Source organism: Apteryx rowi, unplaced genomic scaffold (assembly GCF_003343035.1).
Source record: "Apteryx rowi isolate R43461 unplaced genomic scaffold, aptRow1 scaffold_408, whole genome shotgun sequence".
NCBI classification, from domain to species: domain Eukaryota; kingdom Metazoa; phylum Chordata; class Aves; order Apterygiformes; family Apterygidae; genus Apteryx; species Apteryx rowi.
Genome location: NW_020450606.1, coordinates 507,433 through 533,809, shown reverse-complemented (window position 1 = coordinate 533,809; position 26,377 = coordinate 507,433). Strand labels below are relative to the sequence as shown.

General features: G+C 43.1%; 1 protein-coding gene and 1 long non-coding RNA gene across 2 annotated transcripts in view; both read right to left on the bottom strand.

Annotated features, from left to right (window-relative positions):
• Positions 1 to 2,693: 2,693 nt before the first annotated feature.
• On the bottom strand, positions 2,694 to 4,673 carry LOC112970827. Its single transcript, XR_003255181.1, has 3 exons — positions 4,541 to 4,673; positions 3,725 to 3,792; positions 2,694 to 3,072 (listed from the first exon to the last, which is right to left on the bottom strand). It is a non-coding gene; the product is annotated as an uncharacterized LOC112970827 (long non-coding RNA).
• Positions 4,674 to 18,784: 14,111 nt separating this feature from the next.
• PACRG (parkin coregulated) overlaps positions 18,785 to 26,377 on the bottom strand; it is a 266,123-nt gene continuing 258,530 nt past the window's right edge. Inside the window, exon 6 of the mRNA XM_026075634.1 lies at positions 18,785 to 19,127. Within this exon, the coding sequence (XP_025931419.1) occupies positions 18,967 to 19,127 (161 nt within the window). The 3' untranslated portion in view covers positions 18,785 to 18,966. The remainder of the gene's footprint in view (positions 19,128 to 26,377) is intronic.

Sequence of the window (26,377 nt, the reverse complement as noted above, 5' to 3'; positions counted from 1 at the left end):
GAAACCAGAGATTACACTTTCCTTTTAGTTAATTGAGATCTAGTCCATATACTTAGTGGAGTCAAGAAAGCACACTTCACTCTAAAGCAGTGACATCTATCTGGCCAGCTGGTACATCCCGGCTGCGCTCACTACGCCCCTGTCCTGCAACCATCCAGAGAGCGGGGACCACCACCTTGCCGTGGACACGCGCAGGGTGGACACCTCAAGCTCTGCCAGCAGAAGCTTGCCCAGGTCTCCCAGCTGGGCAGGCCACCCCTCGGACCGCAGGATTTTCCTGCTGTCTCTCGGGTTTGTCAGTACAGGTCACATCTGAGTCTCACCCACAGACGCTCCCCAGGCAGCGCAGAAGCACTGCAGTGCTCAGGGCTGGGGATCCAGGCAGAGCCAGTGCCTGGAGAGAGACATCACAGCTAAAGGGAAAGTAGTTAAGAAAACAGCAGTAAGGACTTTTGCAATGGTGCCAGAGCCCTGTCTTCAGCTGCATCACCAATTGGTCCTGAATGATCCTGTTTTATCAGGCACTTAGTAATCACACAGTAAATACAGTATCAGGCAGTTTTATGGCACTGGCCAGCTTACTGTTGCAATAAGATGCTTATATTTTAAACAGCAGGTATGGTCATTTATACAATATCCATCACCATAAAATAAAGCAAAGCACTCGAGATCCTGCTTAACAATCCTGCTAATGTACTACTGAAATCAAAGTCATATCTGAACAGTAAGAACCACCCTCAAGCTTTTTAAAACATACTGTCTTTATTTTTCAGTTTGGGAGCACAAGTGCTCTTTTCACGAGGGCATGTTCTGTTTGAAAGGCAACTGCACCAAAGCACGAAGAAAAGAAATTAGATTGTTTGCTAATAGGCAACAGCAAATAGCTTCCAACAAGTCACTTTATATTTCCATACCTGAGTTTCTTCAGTTTACAGACAGCCAGATATAAAACACAAATGGTCTCCTCCAGTGCTCAATCCACAAAGCCATCTGAGATTCATGGATGGATGGAAACACAGTATTAAAGGTTACACAGAATTGTTCTTAAATGAGCTCGGGTGATGTTTATTTTCATAGTGTGGATCTGATACAGCAATTGCAGATGAAGAATATATCAAAAATGTTTGAGCAAGAGCGCCTGTCACAACCTAAAATATGGAGTTCCAAGAGAAGAAAAAAAGAGAAAATGGGAAACACAAAATCACAAACAGAAAAGGGCAATGGGGAAATAATAACAAATCAAATACAGCAACTTTTTTCTCTCTCAAATGACACTTCTCATCAGCTAGTTTATGTCGAAGGGGAAAAAAAATCTCCTGTGACTTTTATCTATTAGATTGTGCTCTGAACACCTGCCACGCTCCGGAGCTGTGGCTGTGAGTAGGCACAGCTCTGCCACTCTTGGCTAACGGGCTTGATCGTTCACTCTGAAATTGTACTCACAAATACTGACCTGCAAGTCCATAAGACACTCAGCTTCAAACTAATAAGGAAAACCCCCAAATAAGACAGCAAGTGAGTGACTGGTGCAGATGGACGCTCTACAGTGGAGTCTGCCCTTCCRCCACTGCGCCTCCACTTGCATAAGTTAAGTTGTTGTTGGTGATATAAGTCATTGCTATCCACAAAGTGCTGGTGTTTAGCATACAGCATTTATATTTTATGAATGTTAACAAGCAAGAAGCCCTGCACAACTGAGCAGTTACGAGCTCAAAAGGCTTTGTGAGATATTTTCTCTGAGGGCTCATTAATGTGGTCTTTTAATGGAGTACTTGCATATCTGAATCTTTAACTGTAGCTATAAATAGGGTTTATAAGTACTTGACAGTGTGTGGCAAAGCTGTGTTAGCAATGCTCGCCCTGCTTTTTTGCAAGTTCCATTTGCAAAGGAAGTTTAAGAGCTGGAATTTAAATGTTTCCTAAAATGCAAACATGCATACATCCTAATAATGCTGCATTGCAAGTACCATTTTCACTAGATTTAACGCATTTGGCATGTTCCCTCCATTAACCGAGCATCACAACACCACAACAAAACAGTATTTCCATGCTAGTGAAGGGGAAATTAGGACATAAAGAGGTCAAATTACAATCCAAATATCCCACAGCAAGTCGATAGCACAGTAGGGGTGGGAACCAAAGAGCTCTCACTGCCTGCTCTAAGTATTTAACCCAGAGAGACAAATTTTGCCATTATCTTCACTTGTGCTGAAGCAGAGTCACGCCAGCCATGTAAAGGTGTTCACTTTGCATTAAGGCTGCTGTAGCTGACAGCTGGATTTTCCCTTTTATGCCTAGGTTCTCCTTGCCCTGTGAAATGTCCATACTGTGCTGACTAGATGGCTTTTTTTCCTCTTGGTGATCCATTTAGAGTAACAATATTTTCATCTCACCAGCCAACATGAAGCAACCTTAAATACAGTTTCGCCAGCCCCAGCGAAGAACCAACAGAATTACCCAGCTTAATGTACTATATAGGAGTGTTGTTTTATGATGATATAGTAAAAACTGTTGGAGGATCACAGCCTTTAATAAATCACCATCAAGTATTATCTATAAAATTGCTATTTCTGTGCACTACAGAACGGGTGACAGCTCTCTTATTTTGTCTGGCCACCTGGCGGGTATCTGTGTAACACACCTGCGGTGTGCCAGCACTTCTGCCCCTGGTGAAGGAGCCATCCTGGGTCGAGCATGACAAATCTGAAGGGCTGGTTTTCAAAATGCCGACTGCTGGAAGCATCTACCACAGCCGTCGAAAGGTGTAAATAGGCCTTTCTTCACCTGTCTTGCTTCTTTAACATAATTAAAAAAAAAATGGACCTCCAAATTATTTCCTTCTTCCCTGTTTGAAAGGAAAGTCTTGATGGCCTCAGTAGAGAAACACAGACTGGCATATCCACCTTCTCTTGCCACCATGCTCTTCTTGTATGGTCCATGCATTGGCATACATCTCCAGTAACACAGCACAGACTGAAGCCCAAACGTGTCCAGAAAGGGAAACTCTTGCAGCCTCACAGGGACAGTCTTTCCTGTTTGTATCTAGCATCACCACTCCATTACACAGTATACCTGTTTGGAAAGAATTACATGTATTTGCTGAGGCAGGGACCCAAACACATTGACAAAGTCCCTTTAAGATGATTACAGGGGATGTGTTGTCCTCTCAGACTGACATCTATTATAGGTCATTATTTGAATTTTATGCTAGTAATTCTGAATGTTTTTATTTTTGGCTTGTCTCTGATGTGACTGTAGTTGAGTTTTCCTCATGCATACATCCTGAATTTGTTTTAACTGTGCTCAGTGTTTGGAAGGTAAGTGAGGATGCTACTAGCCACCAGTCTGTGTCTATGAATGATCACTTATTACTTTTTTGGTGGTTTGGTTCAGACGTGTGAGAGAATATGTTAGTTTCTAATGAGACTATCGTAGGTTGAATTGTTTGAGGAAGCCTGTTGTCAAATGATTACTTTTATCTAGAGGGGAAAAAGAAAAAATCAACCGGAATAATTTATAGATTTAAAATGCTGGGTTTTTTTGTGAGCATGTATTAGATGTTTTAACACCATTAAACTATTGCAAACCAAAACATGATTAAATATTTAAGCAAGCTTCTCTCTTTTCTTTGCAGGGATAAGTATCTATTTGTCTTGTATCACAATTTTATGCACTTAACATTTTTCAGCACCCTACTCCTTCAGTACAAGCTCAGGATTGTTACCTCCTGCAGGAATGGGCAGGTGGCTCCAAGGATATTGCTTCAACAAGAGCTCTAGCAGCCACGTCCTACTGTAAAAGCAGAGAAAACACGCTGAGTTTTGCATCCTGTTCAGTCATGTCTGCCCACTGACCACAGGCATAAGTATCTTTCTTCCCTCCTTTGTTAATTTGCATTTTCCTCCTTCTTCCCCACCATCAGTCATCCTTGCCTTGACCTCTGCCTTGATGCCTTTCTCCTACCCTACGCTACTGGTCTCTTTTCCCTTCTCACAAAACACTTCCTCTTTTTCTCACTGTTTTTCACCTTCCTCTTAATGAGTAAAACCTCTCAATCCTTCCACCCTTTAGTGCTGAGAGCATACTCATATGCTCCCATACTACCTCCTCGGGTCTTCCCTGCAAACCGTCATTTCAGAGGAGCTCAGCCCCATTTTTCCTGTTGGTAGCGTGGCTTTGTACCTGCTCAAACGCATTCCTGAACACGCCTTAGTGTGCAGAGCTAAATGTCACAGGGAGAAGAGGAGGAGACAGAGCAGGACGGGATGGCCAAATCTAAGCCACCGTCACTTAATTTCTACTGCCTCTCCGTGGCCTGGCAGGAAGACCATTACCTAAGAAATAAGCTTATTCTGGCCTCGCTGCAGGTCATCTCAGATCCACCCCACTGAAACAGCAACTGTATATTTCTCTTTCGACAATACAGAGCTGTCCACAAATGTTCCCCCCAGAGCCTAAACAGGGCATCAAAGGATAGGATTTGTTTCTTAGGAGTTTGTTTCTCCTGACGTACAGCATCTGCTTCCACAGCAGCACTTACTCTTCTTTCTCTGTTCCGGTGTCCAAAAGGCTGCTTTAGTTATTGACTCGGGCAACAGCACCAGCAAATCATTCAGCCCAAGGAGAACATGATCAAAAATCATATGCATGCAGGACTGATCTAGAAAATTGCTTTGAAGAAGGTTGATCCTCTTCTTCCTTACTCAGATATAAATCAGGGCAGTGGAGAAAGCAGGACAGGACTGCAACTGGTTATAGGCAAGAGAAGAGGTCTCTGCATTTCCCCATACAGGTCTGGTCTGCTGAGGAAAAGGTAGGTTTCATCTTCCTGGAAAAGGAAGAGAAGTCTGTGAGGAGAAACACTTCCACTCCAGACCACAGTCCCCAGCTAGAGGCAGAGGCAGAAACCTGTAATTCACTTTGGTGTGTATGATCAGAGGGGAGTAAACAATGTAGAGCAAATGTTTCCTTCTTGGTGACACCCATCTGTGACACCTATCTGATCACCAGATCCTGCAGCAATACCCTGCAGGGAGCCAGGCTCAGCTGGCCCAGGTGCCCGTGTCCCGGCCGGCAGGTGCAGGCCAAGCAGGCTGCCCAGGTGGACACTGGCCTCAGGGCTGCAGGGGAGCTCCTTGGGCCAAATCAGTCTCTAGCAAAAAAACAAGTCAACCCCTAGTGCGGACCACCCACCAGTGCATCCTACCCCTGCAGCATGTGAGCTGACTTTGCCCAAAACCACGCTGAGGTGCTAACATTTACGCAGTATGTCCAGTTACGAGACTGCTCAAGCCTGTGCTCTGATGCTGGTTAACTGACCGGTACAGAGGCAGCCTCAGCCCTATTTGGGGCCCACAGGCTGAGCTGTGGCCATGGGACAAGTCAGCCTGGGATCACGCTCAGTCCAAGTGGGGACTGACACTGTTCTCGTCTTGTCAGTCGAAGCCCATGAGCAGTCAGCTTAGGATTCCTGGGGGGGGGGGGATTTAAGATTTGGGTTTTGACTTATTAATCTTATTCAAGAGAGACGGCTCCTCCAAGACAGCTGCTGCCAGTTCAGCCAGCAGCAAGACTTTGACTGGGCCAGTTTCTAAYTGGTGTTGCAGGGACGCAGGCTGTGGTTAGGGCACTGCCTCTTGGGGCGCTAAGCATTAAGCTTTAGCGTGAAGAAAATTGCATCTTTGTCCCTAGGAAGTTTTGGCAGAAGTAATCATACCAATCTGGAAGGTGCAGAGTAGGAAGTGGCTGTAAACGCAGGAACTTTTGAGGTGATTCTCACTTATTTCTCTGGCTGCACATGGGTGTTCGCATCCCTCCCTTGTGCTCCCGGTGCTCCCACCCCCAGTGTCACAGACGTCTCTTTACAGTGGGTCTAGCAGGCAAACTATTCTCAGCTTGGTTCAGCTCTAGTTTATCTATCATTCATTTTCTCATTTCTGTTATTTGAATTGGGTTTTATAGGACCTCCTCCTTTCCACAGAGGTTGAAGTCTCAGCCCCACTCTCCTCCCAGCTGCCCTTTGGTCTTTGGGCATCAGCCACCCCCCCATTTTTTTGTGGTTGTGTTGTTGTCCTCCAGCCCTTGAGCAGCTACATCAAGGCAGCCACCCATGGGCAGATGTGCCTGTGCATCACATGCTGGAGACGAGGCACGTTCCCAGTAATGTGCCAGGGACACCACACAAGGTGGCCTCAAGCCAGGCCATGCGGCTCAGTGCCACAGGAAAGCTGGGTACCACGTGCAGTAGGAAAATCAGGCAGTTGCAAACACTGTAGTGTCCCTTCATACACACTTCTATGCTCTTGGATTTATTGCACTCCTATGGACATTTATTGAAATAAGTGAAAAGGTGTAAAGTTCACAGTAAGTAAAAAAAGAAATGTCTTTCACAGCAAATTTTATGATTCTCATTACTGTCTGTTAACAGCAGTTTCTAAACACATCACATCAAATAGATCACATCACTGATTTTAACCTTGGCCATTCTTTAAAGCAAGGTGTGTGCTACTTTATATCAAATCACAAAATGACATAAGAGACAGAGCTCTCTGGCCTCCTGAAATTTTCAGTAGAAGTCACTTAGATATACAAATGCAGGTTAAGAGCTAATGAGTAAAACAGATTAAAAGAACACAGACCAAAGAGAGGCAGAGAAGCCAAGTGAAATGACCTTACAGCAATAAGATAAAGATATGGTTAAAATGCAAATACAGTTCTTCTAAAGTGCTGCTAAAAGTAGAAAAAAAATTATCCAGAAAAAACATGCAGCCTATTATACAGCAACAACATAAGTTTAAAGATAAGGTCAGGGGGCCAGTTCCTGCTCTCCTTTTGCATATGAATAGTGCCTTTGACTTCATTAAGACCAATCACAAGGATAAGACAAGCAATATTCAGCTGCAAAATTTGCTGCGTGCAACTACAACCGAGTTTGTCCATGTTGAACTGAAACCAAGGCAGTCACATGGCATCGCTTCCTCATTTGCGCTCATTGAGGCCGAGCACTGACAACAAGGTCTGACACCAGAAGAGCATCAGCAGTTGTTAGCACGAGTGACTGGGTTTTATCCTCTGCACTAACACACTCTTTCTGTGCGACTTCAGTTTACTCAGCTATAAGCAGAAACAGCGATGCTTTCCTTCTGTGCTGGTGCACTGCAGACTTCAGCAGGTCTCATGGGTCTCCCCTCACAAGAAGGTGGCTCTCCAGCCGTGCCCTGTGCTATTGGTAATACTCCATCATCTCCACCCAGGAGTAAATGAGAAACTGGCCTTTGCAGACTACTGGAAGTGAGTGGTCACATGTCTTTCCCAGTCTCTTTATATTTATAGCATATACGTAGCTCCTATTCTTGCCTGGAGCAAAGTTAGTCAAGAGAAGCAGTGGAGACATCACTCTCTAAAAAATATCCCTGTGTTCACACCGCTGCTCCGAAGCCTGCTCCTCTCAAGCACCAAGTGCAGCCGATGCCACCTGGCGTGTGCGTTTCTCCATTATTGTTACTCTCTGTCACGGCAGGGACAGAAGCAGATGTACAGAGACATGTACAGGTGCATGTGAAGCACCGTGCCATACAGGCATAGCTGGAGGAAGGTCAGATGATCGCGTTTGCGGGTGGTGCAAGAGCTCTCATTAGACAGGGTCAGGGGTGTCAAAGAAAAAGGTGTCAATGTGGGCCCAGCCCTGGCTTTATTGCCCCACCCCAGCTAAAGCCACGTGCCACGGCTGTCCCGGACAAGACCGCTTTCCTCAGGGTAGCCCGGCAGCTCCAGCCAGAGAAGGAGGTGTTTGCTGGCCCCGGGCAGGGCACCCAGCCTGGGTGCAGGTGTGGACGGGCACTGCTGCACACTCACAGGACAAGGACCTGCCAGCACCAGCGCTCTAGCCTCGGTCCCCGAGGTGGCACCAAATGCATCGTCCTCAGCTACATTTGCTATTTGGGCCTGCTTAAGGCATATTCAACATGTGCTTTTGTCTCTAGCTGGCCTGATGAGCAGCTGGGTAAGGTGGTAGGTAAACTCAGCTCATCCCCTGGTTAATGCTGGAAAGGGGCCCATCACCTTTCACAAAGTCTTCTTGGAGACCACAACCCAGAGGCCGGGCTTGTGCAGCGAGGGTGGGAGATGTACTCTGGGTTGTGGTGTCCAAGAAGACTTCGTAGAAAGGTGAGCTGAGTTTCGCTAGACCTGCGCTGACTTTCCAGCCCTTTCCGCTGCTTTCCAAATCTCCATCACACCATTTTCAGTTTGAGGCTTACTTGGTGATTTTGAAGGAGCAGCCACTTCCCTGACCTTTTCGGATCCAGTCCCAGGTGTGGGTATCCCAGGGACCAAGAGCCCAGGAGGCGGCCCCGTGGCATTGCTGGATTTAGGAGGCCCTGGGGCTTCCTGCTCTCGGGAGGAAGGCTGGGCCCCCATTTTTGTTGCCCCAGTTTCCAGCAGCGTTCCCACCTCCGCCCGGCTCCCGCAGCCCTGTTGCTCTGCTTACCCCACTGCTGCAAGGAGGTCTCCCAGGTCTCTGCAGCCCCCTGGTGAGGGTGGGGGGAGCCTCTCCCCCAGGAGGGAGGAAGATAAATGTCATGAGATGTCTCAGGCAAAACAAATGAAACTGCTCAGTATAATTTAAGAGCAGCATTTGAATTTTCATGAGAAACTGAAACTGAAAACTGGAAATTAAAAACTACTGTTTGTACAACCGCCTTCTGTTGATCAGATTATAGAAAACAGCAATGACTGAAGGCAGTGGGGAAACAAAACATGTACTTAAGACACCAGCCATCCCTATTCCCCAAACATAATTATAAGGATATAGGAGACATGCAAAGACAGCACAACACTACATGCTGCTAATAAGAAGTTGGAAATATATGCCAGTATGAAGGGAAACTGGTGAACAGGGGCAATGCAAACACCTTCTGGGGAGCTGAAAAATGCTCAGGGAATAACAGCTTCAAAAAAACCCCCAAAACACTGAAAACAGAGGAACGCTATTTTTCTTTCTTTAAGGAGAAAAATCAACCATAAAAGTATACATGAAGGAACACTACAGGGTTTGCAACTGCCCCAGTTTCCTACTGCACATGGTACCCAACTTGTCTTATAATTAAAAGCTGCTATCATACAGACCATGAAACCCAAAGCCATACTATGTCAGCAGCAAAATTATTGATAGGAAATAGTCCTACATAGTTTATTTATGCCCTGTTAGTCTTTATTGCCTTTAAGTAGCAGGATCCATCCCTTAAAGGCAAGGACAGTGTAAAACAGGATTTTTTATATACATAGGATTCAAAAGCAAATAGCCAGAATTTAGTAGTTTAGATTTCTTTTCTGCAATGAGGATTTATTTTTTCCCTTTTACTGATAAGGGAAAAACCTTATTAATGAGGCCTCAGGGGTAGTTACACTGTTGCTGCTGTACTGTAAGAGATGCACACATTTTTTTCCCAAGGAGGGTTTAACTGCTTTGTAGATCCATAAAGATATTTCACAGAGAAAGCTTTATTCAATTGGAGCTCTTAAACCTCCTTTGTGAAATGTGGTATTTTATGAGATATGTGGCCTTTGCTATACACGTGATGCTGTTATGTTTCAGGCATGCAAGTTCAAGAGCTTTATTTTCCAGATATTTTTCAATCAATTAAGCTAGCTAGTAATATCATGTGCACTTTAAAAAGGAAGGAAAATAAAAATAACCACTAACAGTCTCTATCTTGTGTACAACTAGCCTGATTTGCTGCTGTTGTCGCTGCCTCTCTCCAAGCAGAGCAGCTCTGATGCTGGTTTTGGCTGTTTATGGTTTCGCAGCCCTGGAATGTTTCTGGTGGGTTTTTCCTCCTCCATCCAAAGGATTCTTCTAATGTAATGTGGGAGATTCCTAGCAAAACTGTAATAACCCTCGCAGCACAGCTTATTTCCCCACGTTTGAATAGACAACTGCTGAGCTACAGAAAACATAATTCTTCATGGAGGCTTTTTTCCTTAATGTTGCATTTTTACATGCTTGCACACCCAGCCCCTATGGGGGAGTGAACAAAAGGCCTTTTACGAGCAATCTTTCAGAATGCTCCTATTGTGCCCTTTAATTGCATCAAAATACGTGTGGGCTTAGCTACATATGGACATAGTTTTAGCTGTAGGCTGAGTTTAAGCAAGCCACACATTTTATACCAAAGCAATGTATAAAAACAGCCAAAAGAAGAAAAGCTTTAATTTAGTCACATTACTCCAGTAAGCAATAATGCATAGCAAGCAATAATTGGATGCAAGAAGTTTAGAGCAGATGTTCCCTCTACTTTGATTCTTGAGGCAGTGCAGTAGCAATTTCTTCCTTTGTAACAGACATAAATGATTCAGTATTAATAAAAAAGTTTCAAGCATAAAGTTCTTCAAGTGAATAGCTGAGGAATAAAATGCACACCATGAAATGTAGCATTAACAGTGAGGCTTCCAAGTACCACCCTCCGCCCAGAGAGCGTTTTGAAAGAGAGCTGGATTTTATCCTTGGCCTTACAGTAACTGATTTAAAGCATTATTCCTGCTAGGTATTCTTCTTTCTTTTTTTCTCCACTCAGCAAGCGTTTTAGTCTCTTTCCAAAGAGGAGGGGAAACGCAGGGCACTATCTGTCCTAGCAGTGGTGTTCATCCCTGACGGACAACCTTCGCCCTCCCGCGGCCGCCCTGCATGGCGGTTTGTGCCCCCCGGGGCCCCACAGCACTGAGTGCGTTGAGGTCTCTGCAGCTCAGCCCCAGCCCCCTGTGCCATTGGGGGCTGCTGGGCTCCAGAGGGGGACACAGAGGTCACGCAAGGTGCGAGATGCCGAGGCTGCCCTGGGGACCCAGAGCGCGGGGCCGAGTCCGACATGTGCTGCAGGCGCGTGGGAAGCCTCGTGCACTGGCTCTCACCCTGCGCCACCCATGAGCGGCCCCGGGACTGGGCTTGCGACAGCCTCTGGGCAACAGCTCCAGCAGCAGCTGCATCTGACCCGTGTGGGGAAATGGGCAAGCACACACAACAACCCATGCCACCGGCCCTGCCTGTCAGCCCGGAGAAACAAGGCTCAGCTCTGCAGCATTTGCCGAATTTTAGCTGCAACACCACGCACCCAAGAGTCAAGACCAGGAGATGCTGCTGCAGGCAGGTCTGGGCAGAGACCGGCACACCCGGAGGAGATGGAGACCCCAGCAAGCGTGACCCCAGCCCCGCCAGCTCCAACCACACCCTGTAAGCCTCCTGGGAAGCGAGCGGCGAAGTCCCACGATGCCCAGGCCACCCTGGCCGGAGGGGAACATCCCAGGCCTCCGAAGAGGCGAGGGCAGCTCGTGGGAAGCCGGCAGAGGGGAGCAGGTGGACACAGTGAGCCCCTGCCACGAGCAGCAGCCTTTGGCCATAAGAGCCTGGATGCGCCCAACCCCGGCTCTCCCTTTCCTCATGCTTATGACAGGGCCGGAGAGGAAGCGCGCAGCACCCACTATTAACCTAAACCTTTAAAGGGCAGCTGTTACCAAGCCTTCACGCATCCTTAGATTTATACAGAAGCCTTTGCAATAGCAATCAGGACTAAACTTTGCTTAGTAAATAAGGAGGGATTACAACGCAGCCCAAGTTTTGGCAAAAGCCTGGAAGAAGCACTGGCATGCGTCATGCCTGAGCGGGGATCACCATCTGCCAGCTGGGAAGGGGGGGGTAAAACCCCAGACTCCACAAGATGCATCTTGGGAAGTGGGAGAGGCAGGAAATGAACACACGGAAAATATGACTTTACAGTAACACAAGAAACCTTCACTCAACAGCCACAGGGCCAGTGAATATGCCTGCACGGCTGGCATAGCTGTGGACAGAGGCCCAGCAAGTGTCACCCCACCCAAGGGACAGCCTAGGGATGACCATAATCAATACTTGTGTATTTGGCTTCGGAGCACGAGGGGAGGGGGATGGGGGGCAAGGCTGAAAAGGGACTTTTCTTCATGTAGTTTGTTAGGCTTTTGTGAGCTCAGAAAGGCTCTGCCGCAGAAAGCCGCATGTGGTTCAATATTGGAAATAGCTGAGAGTGTCTGGGAGGAGTCCTGTGAAGCTGGGGTTTGACATGCACAGCCAGAAGGTCCCCAAAAGCCCGAGAAATGCAGCCTCCCAGACCTCATGAGCCTGCCAAGAGCTTCCCACCATTTAGTTTCGTACCAGTCCCCCAGTTTCAGCAGAACAGATATTTTTCTCCTAATACACTGCTGCATTACACAGACGAGAAGGGAGGAGGTTTAATTCCAGAAACGGTTTGCCTCCGCTACTGCCAAGGAAGCAGTTTTGGGGTGGGAGAGATGCAAGTTCCCCAAAACTCGCATTTTCCAAAATGTAAACTGCAAAGGAAAAGCCTTTGCTGAAATAACTGGTCCCTTATGGCCTTTTTATCAGCTGCCCTTCTACACGCTCAGCTCTCACAGCTTCTCCCTTCAGCTTGGTGCAATGCCACTGGGAACTGGAAGAAGCAGGAAGCACGAACACTCAGAAATGAAGTAATGGGACTAATGGATAAGATGGAGATGGCGAGATGTGAGGATCTCTTTCCCTGCTCCTAGAGCCAGAGTAAAGGAAACTGAGCTGCTCTTTGATAATTACTCCTTAGTAAAGGGCTTAGGAATTACGCACAGAAAAAAATAAATTAAAGGTTGACAGAGAACTGGAAAGACCATACATTTAAAGCAAGAGCCATTCCTGCTTAACGTAACAGTTTGTGACATGAGGTTGCTGGGCATAAATTTTGCCTGACCCACCCAAAGCTGGCCTTTGACCTGGCAGTCAAAACTGTTGAGCCCAAGTGCTGTACCCTTTCTAGACAGGATCTGCCTGTGATATGGAGACCTCCTAGAGCTTCTTCATGGTTGAGGAGTCTGTCTACACCATTGCTTTGAATACTTTACCAATTTYAAAGAGCAATATTTTATGGTAGACTGGTACGATCCCATGGAAGGAACAGAGCTACAATGTTTATGGTTGCTTATAGCTGTAACACAGCTGCACATGACTATGCTGTATGTCACTAAAAACACCAGTACATTTACCTGCATTCACCTTAAGGATGGTGGTGCCAGTTCATGTAGTTCATGTATCGTACTACCACAGAGGTGCAAGAGCTGCAGAGATGAGCCCTGAGACTGACACGCTCCCGCTGCGCCACAGAATGGAGCAGGCTGAGGCGACAGATGGGTTTGCAGCCACTACCCTTCCTGTCTGTCATTGTGGCCTTCCTCCAACTGCCCCAGCCTCTGACTTTTTTTTTTTTTAACATTATGCTGATGCAGATCAACACAGGAAGTTTGGATTGTCTATATGTCTTAATAAACTGAAGGTCCATCACAGTCATATTGCTTGAGATAGGCTTACAACACCCGATGCTAAGGATAGTCTGCTTAAATGACTTCTTTTTACCTGTTGCCTCAGCACATTTAATCCACCTTCACTAAGATATAGGAAGAAGGCTGGAATTTCATCTTTCTTTCAGCATTTGTAAAGCAGCAGGATTAGTTCCCATTTTAGCTACTTTTACCCTGCACCTTCACTGGCCAGGTGCAGCAGGTCACAGTGGCTGCAGAGTTTCAGAGGGCTCCCGTGCATGGGTGCCCACGGGGGCCGGCAGCAGAGAGGGTGCAGTCCCGAAAGTGCCTCTGGCCACGGCCACGCCAGCACTGCTGCTGCACCATGTGTTTCCTCTCCCATGAAGGTGCTGGTTCCTCCACAGCTTGAGGCTTTCCGTCTCTGTGAGGGACTCTTAGCAAAAATCTGAGCAGCGCCTTCCCCTTCCCCCTGCCTTTCTCTTTGAGGAAGAGGAATCGAAGGCACACGCTAGACCTGCGAGTGCCACAGCTTGGGCCAACTGAGATCAGGAACTTCCATTTCTAATGGGGAAGTACAAACAGGGGAGCAGCATGATCTCAAACGCCAGGCTCACTGACCCCGCGTTTTGCTTTAAATTCCTGCTGCATTTGCTTTCCCCAGTTTACAGAGAGCCTGCAGTTTTATAAAGAGGCAGTTTGTCAGGGCAGCACAGCCAAAGCAGTTCTTTAGCTGCCTAACTCACCCCTGGGTGTCTAAAAATTCAGTATTTGTGGGGCTATGTGATAAAAACCCACACTGGCATCACAAAAGGGACACTTCCAGCTTTGTAAAGAACACATTTCCCTCTCCAAGGCTGCAGGCTGTCCCCCAGACTCAGGCAAACTCCCCCATGCCTCACCAGAAGCCGCGCTGGGGGCTGCCGGCTGTCCCAGAGGTGCCAGGAGCCTCTGTTTCTCCCTCAGCAGGGCCCACAGCCCTAAGGAGGGGAAAGCTCCCAGCGAGGAGTCCCACAGACATACCCTGGCTATATTTGCTAGGCAAGAGCAAGCACAGCTAAGATATGCCCCCGCACTCTCCTTCCCTCCCCTTGTGCGCCGGAAGGATTATGGGGCCAGTGCAGGGAACGTCTTGTCCTGCCAGGGCACGAACCTTCCTCTCCCGGTCTCCAGGAGGCACAAAGCAGCTCCGAGCAGTTGCAAGAAGACAGGCTTTGTACAGAGTTCCTGCAAACATCACTGCTTTTATTTAAAGCAGAAAACACAGGATGTTACATATCAGTGGAAAAATGTGAACTGCCCCACTGCCTGCAGAGCCCCTCAGACTAGAGAGAGCTTTTCTGAAAGTCAGAGGGTCTCCAGACAGGATTAGGAAAACACACAGTGTCTGGCTTGGCTTTTTTTGCCCTTCTTGACTGCAGCTATACCTCCCTGCACCCACAAACACCCCTGCCCCCTCTCCAGCCAGAGTCCTTTACTTTCCCTCCATTTAAAGCTTCCCATAGTCCTTTTGTATTTTACTCCTGGGAGGCCTTTTTCAAGCTCCTTTTGTCAGCTCCATCTCTTTGAAGCCCTGGAAAGTTACCAGTGAGAAGCCCGGCTCCAGCTCCCCACAGCCAAGCCTGGCAGCGGCAGCTTGCCCAGGCCTCTGCCAGGCCTCGTCCCTCCTGAGAGCTGCCCGGGCGCCACCGTCCCGTGCCAGCAGGGAACGGGAGCCTCCTCCGCTCATGCTGGCGGTTTCACACAGACAGGTCAGATCATTCAACGACCCAGTTTGCACAGTGACTACTTTATCCTATCCACCAGCATTCTCAAAAATGTCAGAGGATTTCCCAAAATATAACACCTCTGAAAGAATTCTCTTACTCAGCTGTGCAGAGGAGTCATTTAAAAAAAGTTTTTCTTCTCTCCCTGATTTGAGAGTTACACAAGACACAGAAGGTCACAGCTAGATTTTTCATGTTAGCGTGTGGTTTTTATTCTGTAATTAAATGAGCACCAATTGATCCAAAGTAGCTAACAAGTTCATCAAAATAACCTTGGCACATCCAAAACATTTGTTTCAGAAAACCGGCACTTACAATTTACTTCACAGCCCACTGCCTACAGGGTCCATTACTGACATTATGTACCTTGTGGTGGCTGGACATCTAGAAAGTAACAGAAGACAAAAATTTCATACTAAGACACAGCCCACTTCAGCTCTGCACAGCCAGGCTGCCTTTAATGGAGCTATGCTTAATTTATACTACTTGAAAAATCTGAGCCAGAATGCCTTTTAATTGATTACAATTAGAAACTGTTGATTGGCTGCCTGTAATATCGGTGACCACAACTCTATGAGCTTGAGAAGAGAGACAGTTACTATTTTGAAACTATAATTCCATCTTTGATCACAGTAAAATAGCTAAGCAGTGTATTGAATGTCATAATATAACTCATTTGCTTYAAGCACCTGGGTCCTTGATCTTGTGCTTTATAAAGTGCTCTGAGCAATGCTGTAATTGCCTATAAATATGCTGCTGATCATGCTTAAAGGGACACTGTCAAGATTGGCAGGCCTACAGTTTGACTTAGAGAAATGATATCCTAAAATAGCTTTATTTTTGGTGTTCCTAAATTGCCAACTTGTGTTTTTTTCATTTTTCTTTCTATCAATCCAGCTTCTAGGATAAAAAAGGTTATGGGAGAACATTCATTTTTAAAGCAATGGCCCTGTCACAGAAATAGTATGATGGAGGCTACTTGAACATGCAAGTAAAAGAACTTAGCTGTAAAACGCATTTTTCCTGATATGAATGGAGATGGCTTCTATTGCCCTTAACAGTTTACAATAAGGTCAGCCTTGTTGAAGCAATATCCTGTAAAGGAATCTCCCAAAAAAAGAGTGGAGCTGAGAGGATTGGGTCTGGGCAAGTCTCGAGCTGCATGAAGTACCCATTTTCCATGACACCTGACATCTATTTGTCAGTCACTATTCTTGTCCTAGCTGAGCAAAAGGGGGAGGGAATGCAAAAAGAGAGGGTCAGGGAACAGGCTCACAAAGTTGGGGAGGGGCCTGCAACATAATCACATCCTCAGCAGTGCTGCTGGGACGCAGAAGGACGGTGGGACGGGGAAGTCCCGGGACGAGAGCACTTTCCTTTACTGCCACTTCTGCAGGCAGCTCTGCAGCCAGAGCCTGGCTGGTGGTGGTGGAACTGAAGCCAACTATTGAGGAGTTTCTTGACCTAAGGCATATGAGCGGTACTGGGCTTTCTATTAAGAATGAGAATATAAATAGCTAAGAAATGAAAGGTGGCCTGAAACTTTTCATTATATGATTTGTTTCGGAGTGGAGTAACTCAGCTCCCTCTGAGCGGTAGTTGTCCAGCACACTTTGTACTTACTGTGGAAACCTGCAGTTTCAGAAGAATAATCCATAGGGGCCATTAAAAGAAGAACTATGGCTCATCGGTGCAGGGGACAAAGACAGGGGTCTTCTGAGGTGAAATGGAAGGAGCAACTGTAAGCAAAGGCTCTATGGATACTGCCAGGATGGATGTGGGAGAAGAGACCACCCCTCAGAGAGGGGAAGTTAGAGCCCCTTTAGTTCTTATGTTTACTACCTTTGCTGGTCCTGCTTGCACAGACTTTTCTCAGCTGGGACCTTTCTCTGGAGTAGCTCTTAGATCTGTGATCCCTAAATGCTCTATTTAGAAAGAGATTAGAAAGAGTTAGAAAGGCATTTTGGAAGAGCAGATGTGGTCATAGCCCCGCTGCAGTATCCTTCTGGACTCTATGCTGCAAGTTTTGAAGACAAAGCTATAGCATTTCCCAAGAAATATGCCTACAGACAGGCTTCACATTCCTTTCTGTTTGGGAGGTGAAAGATTTACAGACACCCTAAATGCGAGGCAGTGTATTTGATGTGCTCATCCATCACAGGTGTGTGTCAGTCACAGGATAGACACTGCCTAAACTCTAGGGACTTGAGAGAAGCCTTGGCAATGTGCAAAATAAAATTCAGAAATAACAGAAAAAAAGAAATAGAAGCAAAAGCTCTTCCAGAGCCTGGGAAAAATAGCACATCTGCAGCAGCCATGCCTAAACCAGGGGACTGGTGAGCTCTCATGGCCAGTGGCATCACATGATGCAGCAGTTCCTCAAAGAGGCAGGAAGAAAACAAATCTTCCTCCTAACTTTTTCTTCAGTTACAGGAAAGAGAAGAAAATAAAAGAAAAAAAGAAAAAAAATCCTCAGGCTGAAGAGCCCATAGAATGGGATAAGGCAAAGCTAATGTCAGTCTAATGACACATCTAGCTTAAAGTTTCTGCAGGCAGTAAGGTGCACCTCACATTTCCTGTACTCAGCCAAGAGAGCAGAGCAGGATAGGAGCCACGTCTCCCACACAGGCACTCCTTGCAGTGTGTGAACATGGACACGGACAAGCATTTGGAAAAAGTCTCATGCTTCTAACACAAAAGAGTACATTTCAAGTCCTAACAATTACAGGGAAACACTTGAAAGTGCAACTTGTGTATATCTTAAGAACTCCCAGAAACCAGAATAAAAACAAAATGAGTCCAAAGTCTGTAACTTTTTAAATTTCAAGCTTTTTTAGACAAAGCTCATATCTCCTGATTTGTTTTTGAGCTGACTCAATTTTTCAGATGGCTGTCCTTGACAATTATGAAACTTGTTTTATTTTTCAGAGGTACATTTTAAAGGAATGCTTATAAAACAAATGAAGTCAGTCTTGATAGCCTCCTTAAATGCATGGCTATATCAATTCCCTGTTATGGGTGGGCAGGGAGAAACTATCTGAGTAGGAAATTCTAAAGGGTTACTCTAACAATAGAGACTTTAGCATTGCTACTCAGGGTCCTCTAAATAAATACATGCTTATATATTATGTTTAGCGTGATTAGCAGTGCCATTAGGGAGTGATGTATTATGTACACTCCATATTCCATCTGATACATTCAAGTTTTGCTTTTTTGGTTTTTTTTTCTTTGAAACTACACTTGTGCCTGACAGGAACCAATAGGAACCCAAATTTCATAAAAAGGTAAACACCTGGAAGCCTAGATCATGAATGTGAAAGAAATATTAATTTTATGACAGAGCTTTCAAATGGGCTGTATAAAGTTTCCCAATGTAACTGGTATATACATTGAACAGTTTTATTGTGTGTCAGGCACATTATTCTGCCCAGCTGCTASAGAGGCATTGCTGAACTGGTGTTTCTCTTCCATGACAAACACCTATTAAGCAGTCAGCATAAACTCTTCTTGTTACAGCCTCTGACATCACCCTCAGGGCAAGCGGACACAGAACAGCAATTGCTGAATTGCGTATGAAAATTATAGTTTTATTGTCTATACAACTGAAGGTTTAACTCTGATTCCTGCTCCAGTCAGTTCTGTTATAAAGAAGCAATTCTTTCGTGGAACAAACAAGCACAGTACACCATTGTAATCAAAGGAACAGGCACTATTTATGTATTGGAAAGACTTGTTCACAGTAGTGCTAACAGTCTAATGCTCCAGAAGCCACTATTTTAGCAGCTGTAGAGAAAAAAGCATGACTAACAAGATGCCACACAGAGTTAGATATAGGTTTTTTAGAGCACAAATGGAACATCCCTTTTGACACAACTTAGTTTAATATGCACGACTGATAAGTAGGGATCATGTATTTAATGTTTATATAAGCAGTCTCTCCACCGTAGCGCTCGAAGGCTTCCAGTGTCTCTTGAATCAGATCTCCAATATTTTCACGCTTCTGCTGGCTGTAGTCTATCCCGTCACCCGAATTAACTGTTAATAAAACAAAAAACAAGTTACATTAACGTTTGCTCTTAAATGTTTTGAAATAATGACATAGGGAATTAGAATTGCTGGCCAGTTACCATGACTGTTTTGGAAATTTTGTTCTGTGATACAAAACAGCTATATTTCAAAACAAGATGTTTTCAGTAACACTTTAAGGCTCTGCTGCTGCTCCCACTCGATATGCCTTTAAAATATATTCATGAACTCATTACTTTAGTATCTAAGTGAAAAACCAAATAAAAAACCCCCCACATTTTGCTATAATATATAGATGGACTCTCTCTTAGATGGTTAATCTCTTAAGACCATTACTACTTCATTTCATAACATTGCTTATTTAGGACAAAATTCTACTGCCAGATGCATAAATGCTTATCTACAAAATGTGACTTAAGCTAGACTTGTTATGATTGGAAATCTGCAATACATATTGTTTTGGGATTGTTCCATGTTAAACATCATATTCACATGCTTATGTTGTTTCTGATAGAGTGGAGGTCATTTGACCTAAAAGAGATATTTAAAGTACTACATGGCACCTATTCAATTTCTGCTCGTGAAAAATGTGTAAATTAAGTCAGTGTCAAAAGGACAAACTATTCCAGCCCTTAGATGCAGTAACATTTACAGCTGCTTTCTCTAACATGGAGTAGCAGGGGTCACATATGTTCATGTACACATAGCATAATTAAAAAAAAATCCCAGTGTGAATAACTATGACAACAAAAAATACAAGTAAGAAATAACTCTGCCTGCAATAAYGCTGAGAGGTTTAAAGGCAGAAAATATATTCCATTTTGTTTCAAAACAATATTCTGAAAACAATCTTGATATGAGTACATTCCAAGACATATATCAAAACCAATTTGTTAAGAGCACAAAATGCTCTGACCTGGGTGCCCTGGGTAGCGGGCGGGTGGAGCGGCTGTCGCAACGCTGTACGGAGGTCCATGTGAAATCAGCCAGTGGTCTCATTCCAGTTAGTGGCGGCAGCCTGCCCACGTTTCGTACATTGAACATCTCCGATAATGCTGCTCGCTTATTGATAGGCTCAGCTGGCCAGCAAAAGACACATTTGCCAAAAAGATGGAATCGACTTCTCAGAGGGCTCCTTTCACATTAGAGATGTGGCGCACACAAGGGCAGGGGTAGGGTTTGTGCCTGCTGCTGCCTCTACATCACCAGTCCTATGGGTTGCAGATCTACAACCACCATACCCCTTACATTCTTTCCTGGATCCAAATCCAAGGATCTGGATTTTAAGTTTGTGAGCTTTTTACAAGGAAAAACTGAAGAACAATGCTCATGAAGATAGAATTGATGAACTCTGGATAAAAATCATCCTTTTGCTGAATTTTACTCTGAAATAGCTGCTCATACGCCAAGTTAATTATGCATATCTCAGTTTTTCAAAATCATTATAAACATTTGTCTCTTTTCTCTTGTAAAATGTTTACACAAATACAGATATGATGTATAAGAACCAGGCTTCTCAGTAGAAAGGCATTACATTTTTATGATGATTCCTCTTAAACACACAAACACTTTCCTGTATATTAACTATTTATTTCACTGGCACGAGAAGTCAGAGTTATGATATGAAAATTTACTACAATTGAAATGACTGCAATATTAGATAAAATGGATTATGGCAGCCTGTAGAAAACACTGAAAGCTATTAAATAAAATACAATTAGTTTATACAAAATACATTATGCAGGAAGAAAAGCACATTAATATTGAGTGGAGCTTTGCCTAAGCATGGTTTTCTCTTGCATAAAACACCTGAGATAACTGCGTTGCATGTGCACTGCCAGCACTCCCCAAAACACCTGGAGGTATTTCTGATTTCACCAGTTTGAGCAAAGGAAACCCTGAACCTTGACCTAGGTCTTGGCAAATATGTAAAGGAATTACTGACTTTCCAGCCATTTGCCTATCATCTGTAATTTTAAGCCTACACACATGCTCTGTTAATGAGCTTACACAATGTTCATCATTCTTTCAAAGAAGTGGTAAAAAAATTGCCTCTAAGGAAGTAACGGTGATATATCGCATAAAGGAGAACTAAGAAAGTTTGGAGAAGGCAAACAGGTCATGGTGGTAATATTGGTGGCAAAGTGTATTTTCCAGCATCCCATATTACAGTCTTTATTATAATGCATAGTTTCTGCAATAAATGATGCCTTAGATAGTTGATTAAAAGGTACCTAAGAGAATGAAGCAATGATAAGGGAAATAATAGTCTGCAAAGGAGAGCTTAATGTGTGATGTACAGATCTTCATTACCGTTTTTCTCCCACAGACCATCTGTGCTATATGAAGGTTTGTATCCTCAAGACAGCCATAAGTCATGCTAGTGTCATGACACAGGTTACAACGGACAATACCAGAAAGGTTATGTCAGCTCTGAAGTCACCTGATAAGTCCCAAAATAGCTATCCTATGCAGTTGTAGGAATTACCAAATATTTTAGACAGAAAAGATAATGATTAACCCAACAGGACAACATCCAGCCTAGTACTGAATGTCAGCACTAAATGGATGAGTCAGACGGATCTGCTCAACACACCTAAGGGTAAATATCTAGCCATAATAATGATGATTAGTTGGAAGAAAATAGCTACCGAAGTATAGCGGTCTCAGCATGCCCTTCTTTGATTTGACTTTATTTCCAAGTTAGTTTGGATGAAAAGCCAACTTTGTCAGCCACAAAAATGCTGCATATGTAAAGTGTGAATGTGGATCTGATTCAAGCTCTTTATGAAGTTGTCCTTTGTGAGGGAGAATATRTCAACATAAAAAAATGCTAGAAAGCACATTTGTCATATCTTCATCTCAAAGTGAAACGTCTGGCAAATTCAGCATGCATCAAGAACTCTTTTCAGAACAAAAGTTATTATTGTGATAGAAGAAATGCACTGACACAGTACTAACAGATCTAAAGGATTAGAATCGGGAAAATATCTCATTTTCCCTTTCTGGTCATAAAGTTAGTTCCCAGTCTCCTAAATTATGCACCAAAGGTTTTCATGATCCTTAAAAGTGAAGCAAAAGGCTTTGCACCTGTCAAGACCTGCTTTAGCTGATGAAATCACCAGCACACCAAGCCGAGGAGTGGCACTCCCTGCCCTGCTGTAAGTGCTGGTGATGCCAGCTGCTGTAGCCGAGGAAACCCTACTCACACCCTCCGGGGTCGAACTCAGCTTTTGGCAGGGAAGTGAAGGAGGATTTGAATTTTGCTCTAAAATATGGTTTATATTTGAGTCTAGACATGCTTCTTCTACTCATGATTCAGGGTATTAAGGAAATTCTAGTCTTATTTGTATTCCATTTCATTTCATTTTTAAGTTTCAATATGGTAATATTACAAATTAAGAATTGTAGTACATTAAAGAAGGACAAGCCAGATTTCTCTCAGAGTGTTAAGAGCTTGATAGATAGGGCAGTTTTTAAGTCCTGGACAGGAGGAGAAAAGTAAACCAACCCTTAAAACTCAGTCAGATCTATTCTTATCTCTGGATGTTTGTTAGCATCTGAAAGTGTCCTAGACATTCTTCCAGCTTATTAGATTTCACTTCAAGGAGCACTGGGTTTTGAACAGAGAGTTTTTTAATCCCTCAAATATGTCAAAGTATCTCTCTGTAAATCACAGATACGAAAGCCTGCTTTTGATGGTGGCTGTTTCCGAGGTTCTATTTCAGGGAAAACAAAAATTAAAACTAGAGTCATTATACACCTATTATTGGAGGAACATCAGAACTTCAGCAAATGTTAAATATCTCAGGAATGCTTGGTCTTGGAGAAAACAGTAATACTTAAGAGATTTCTGAAGAGACTGTGAAGCAAGGCCCATGTCCACACCTTAAACAATGTTTTTTTAGTAATGAAGTATAATGACAAATAGTAATGATTGTAGCTCAAAGGCCATTCCTCTCTTTTTCACTGATGAAGTTAGGAAAGCATATGCACACACATGTATTTCAGCTTGCTGACTGAACAGAAATTTTTGAACCACTACTAGTTAATAACAGAGAGCTTCAGTATAATGAATTTTTATACACAAATCCACAAAACTTTACTTGGAATGATAAACATCATTCCTTCCTTTTTGAATCTTGAGAAACAGACACCCTGGAAGGTAAAGTGACTTGCTCAAAGCTGTGCAAGAGATCTGTCACAAATCATGGTTTTTTAACTTTTTAGTGTAAATAATAAAAGTGCTATTTATGCTAAACTATGGTAAAAATCACTTTTAAGATGCTAATTCAGTTCATCCTAGTCAAACCAACAAGCTTTTTGAGCAATTAAAATGATTACAGTAATCCCACATACTAACCACTTAACTGAACAAGATTATTACTTTGAAAAAACTCAACAGTGATGGTATTGTGAAGTGCAGCTGTATTACTGATTATGGAATCATATTTCCACAGAAGAGTCAATCACAGAACAATATACAGTTAAAGAATACAAACTAACATTAAAATATCTGGGGGCAAAATTCAGGACTTTTACCCCGTCTTGGAACAAGCATCAGAAACAAGGAATAAACCAAAGCTGATGTCAGATATACTGATTGCAGTGTATGTATCAGCACTCACATCTCATAGGTTCACTGCTCAGGTACATTTGAGAGTGTAATAAGATTTCCAAAGGTCTGTTGTGAAGATTGATTTTTTTGCTGTAAAGTAGTTGGCTTCCTGACTGGAGTGGAAAGCAAAGGCTCCTACTGAGTCAGTGCAGTACAAGGTTGGAGGCCTCCTTCTCACTGCTCCTCTTACTGGGGCTCAGAATTCACCTTTGAAATTGTCCACACTGGAAAGGAGGAGGTAGTCTGGTCTCCTCGTCCATTTAATTGAAAGTTTGTGAAAAGTTCCAGGATAAGACTCTAAAACCCTCCTGTCTGCTAAGAAATGGAGGAATACTGCTTATTCATTTTACTCAGGTAAAGGAAGAGCCACCAGAAGGTTATGACTTTTGGTCATTACTAGCCAGGACAGAAAACCCTATGTTCCATTCCCAATGGCTCAGAGCAACAGAAATACCAGTTTTAAATGTTTCTTAGGGCACGTGTAGATCATGTGCACACAGACACTTCAACCAGCCTTGCACAGACTAGTCCCAAAGCTAGAACATCAGAAAGAAGAGTTAATAGAACAATCTAGGTTGGAAGAAACCTCTGGAGTAATCTGGTCCAACCCCCTGCTTAAAGTCAGCTCCAATTTCAAAGTTAGATCAGGTTGCTCAAGGTCAAATACCTGAAATCACTCTACACAGACTAATCCCAGAACCAGAAATGGTGCAGAGACCCTTGAGCTGGCAAAGCTTTTCACTAGTCATTTCAGATGTGATGAAGGGAAGTGCTTAATTACTAGTCCTTAAGTACTAAAAAAAAATAATAATAAAAAAAAAATTACAATRTAAGGAAAGTCCTTAAATCTTAATAAGTATTTGATGAAGACGGACAGTTTTAAATTTAATGAGGGGAATTATTATCTGTTTTAATACAAAACAAGAATAACTTTTTGGCATAGTAACAGATTCTAACTTGCATACATACAGTGTTTTTGGAAGCTTTATCATACACCAAAGAAAGAGGCACAACTTTAGCTGAAAAATTAATAAAATTCCATTATCACTCTGACTTGAAACTATGAAAAAGTATATTTTTAAAATTTTTACCTGTATTTTCAAATACAACTTTAACTTATATTTTTCAAAACACTTTAAAACATTAATGCTGAAAGCACTAAAAGGCTTAAGGAGGCAAAATCTTTGAATATGCACAGCCCTTTTTGTTGATCTTGTCAACATTTAGAGTTCCTTGTGTCTTGGTTAACCTGGCTCTTCACTCTGTTTTTCACTAACACTGAGCGTTAATCACATTACTACAGTACTGCAAAGCTTGTAGGAGAATGAAGAAAGCATGTATGTTTAGAATTTAAAACAAATACTAATACAGAAACATTTCTGCTTATCATAGGTTTTGTAAGAAAAAAACTATATGCTTTGGATATGAAATAACTGTATTGTCTATCTAAATAGGATGCTTTCAAGATTGTCTTATTTCTCATCAGAGACATCTTGCTTTAACGTAAAATATAGACTCTTTCTGTTGTCATCTTCCATACGCATCTAGATTTTAGCTTATTTCATAAATTAGCTTTTTTTTTTTTTTTTAAGTTAGTATTGTTACTATAAATACTATCCACAAAGACAATAGTTCAGTAAGTGGAGGAAGTGCTCTGACTGGAAAGGAAACATTTGACTGACTTACAATGTTTTTAGTAATGATGCAAGCCTACTGGAGGTAGTTTCAACAACTTGTAAATTGCTGCAGTATTAAAAAGAAATTTTGAAAATGAGCCAGGATGGCAGCTGTTATCACAGTTTTCCATTTCCAGGAAATGTTAGCAACATCAGATGTAATCCATTCTAAGTCCAGACTTTTTTTTTTTAACTGAAGTACTAAAATGAAAATGAAATCATATATTTTGTAACAAATGGTATTAGCAAACATATTTGACCAATGAGTTAAAAAATGAGAAAAGATCATTCCATTTTTTTGCTTCCTTAAGTACTTAAATACTTACTTACTTTTACTCTAATGAATTTAGACTTTGACATTTACCTGTGTTTGTGCTAGTGATCAATATCAAATAAAGTAGTGTTAAATAATCTTAGATAAACAGCGTGAACAACAGGGGAACAGAAACTGGAGGCCGAGATCTCTGTGGCCTTGATACACTGTTTACTGTTGCAAAATAATACATTAGGTCACAAATCATGCTTAAAGTGCAACAAGAGTTGCACCACTTGTGTGAATCAGATGTTCTTCCAATTGTTTCGATATATACAAGCTAGTACAAAGTAACTACTGTTTGTTAGCTAGAAAACACGTCTGTGTGTGCAAAATTTGTATAGCTTGTTGGCCTGATCTGAAATATATTTGCATATTATTTCACACTAACTACCTATCCAAAYATAGCACAAAAAATGCAAAAGGAATGAAAAACATGCAAAAAATAATTTTTGTGGAATAAACATTCTTTATTGTATAAAGTAATTTAACATGACAAAGCTGAAAGTCCCAAAATGTTCACTGATTTCAGTAGAAAACATAATCATACAACACAATAGCCAATTTTTAACAGCAAGTTAATTCATAGTTAAAATCAAGATGCTTGACAAACTTTCTTCCTTCTCCCCTCGGAATATTTTTTATTTATGTA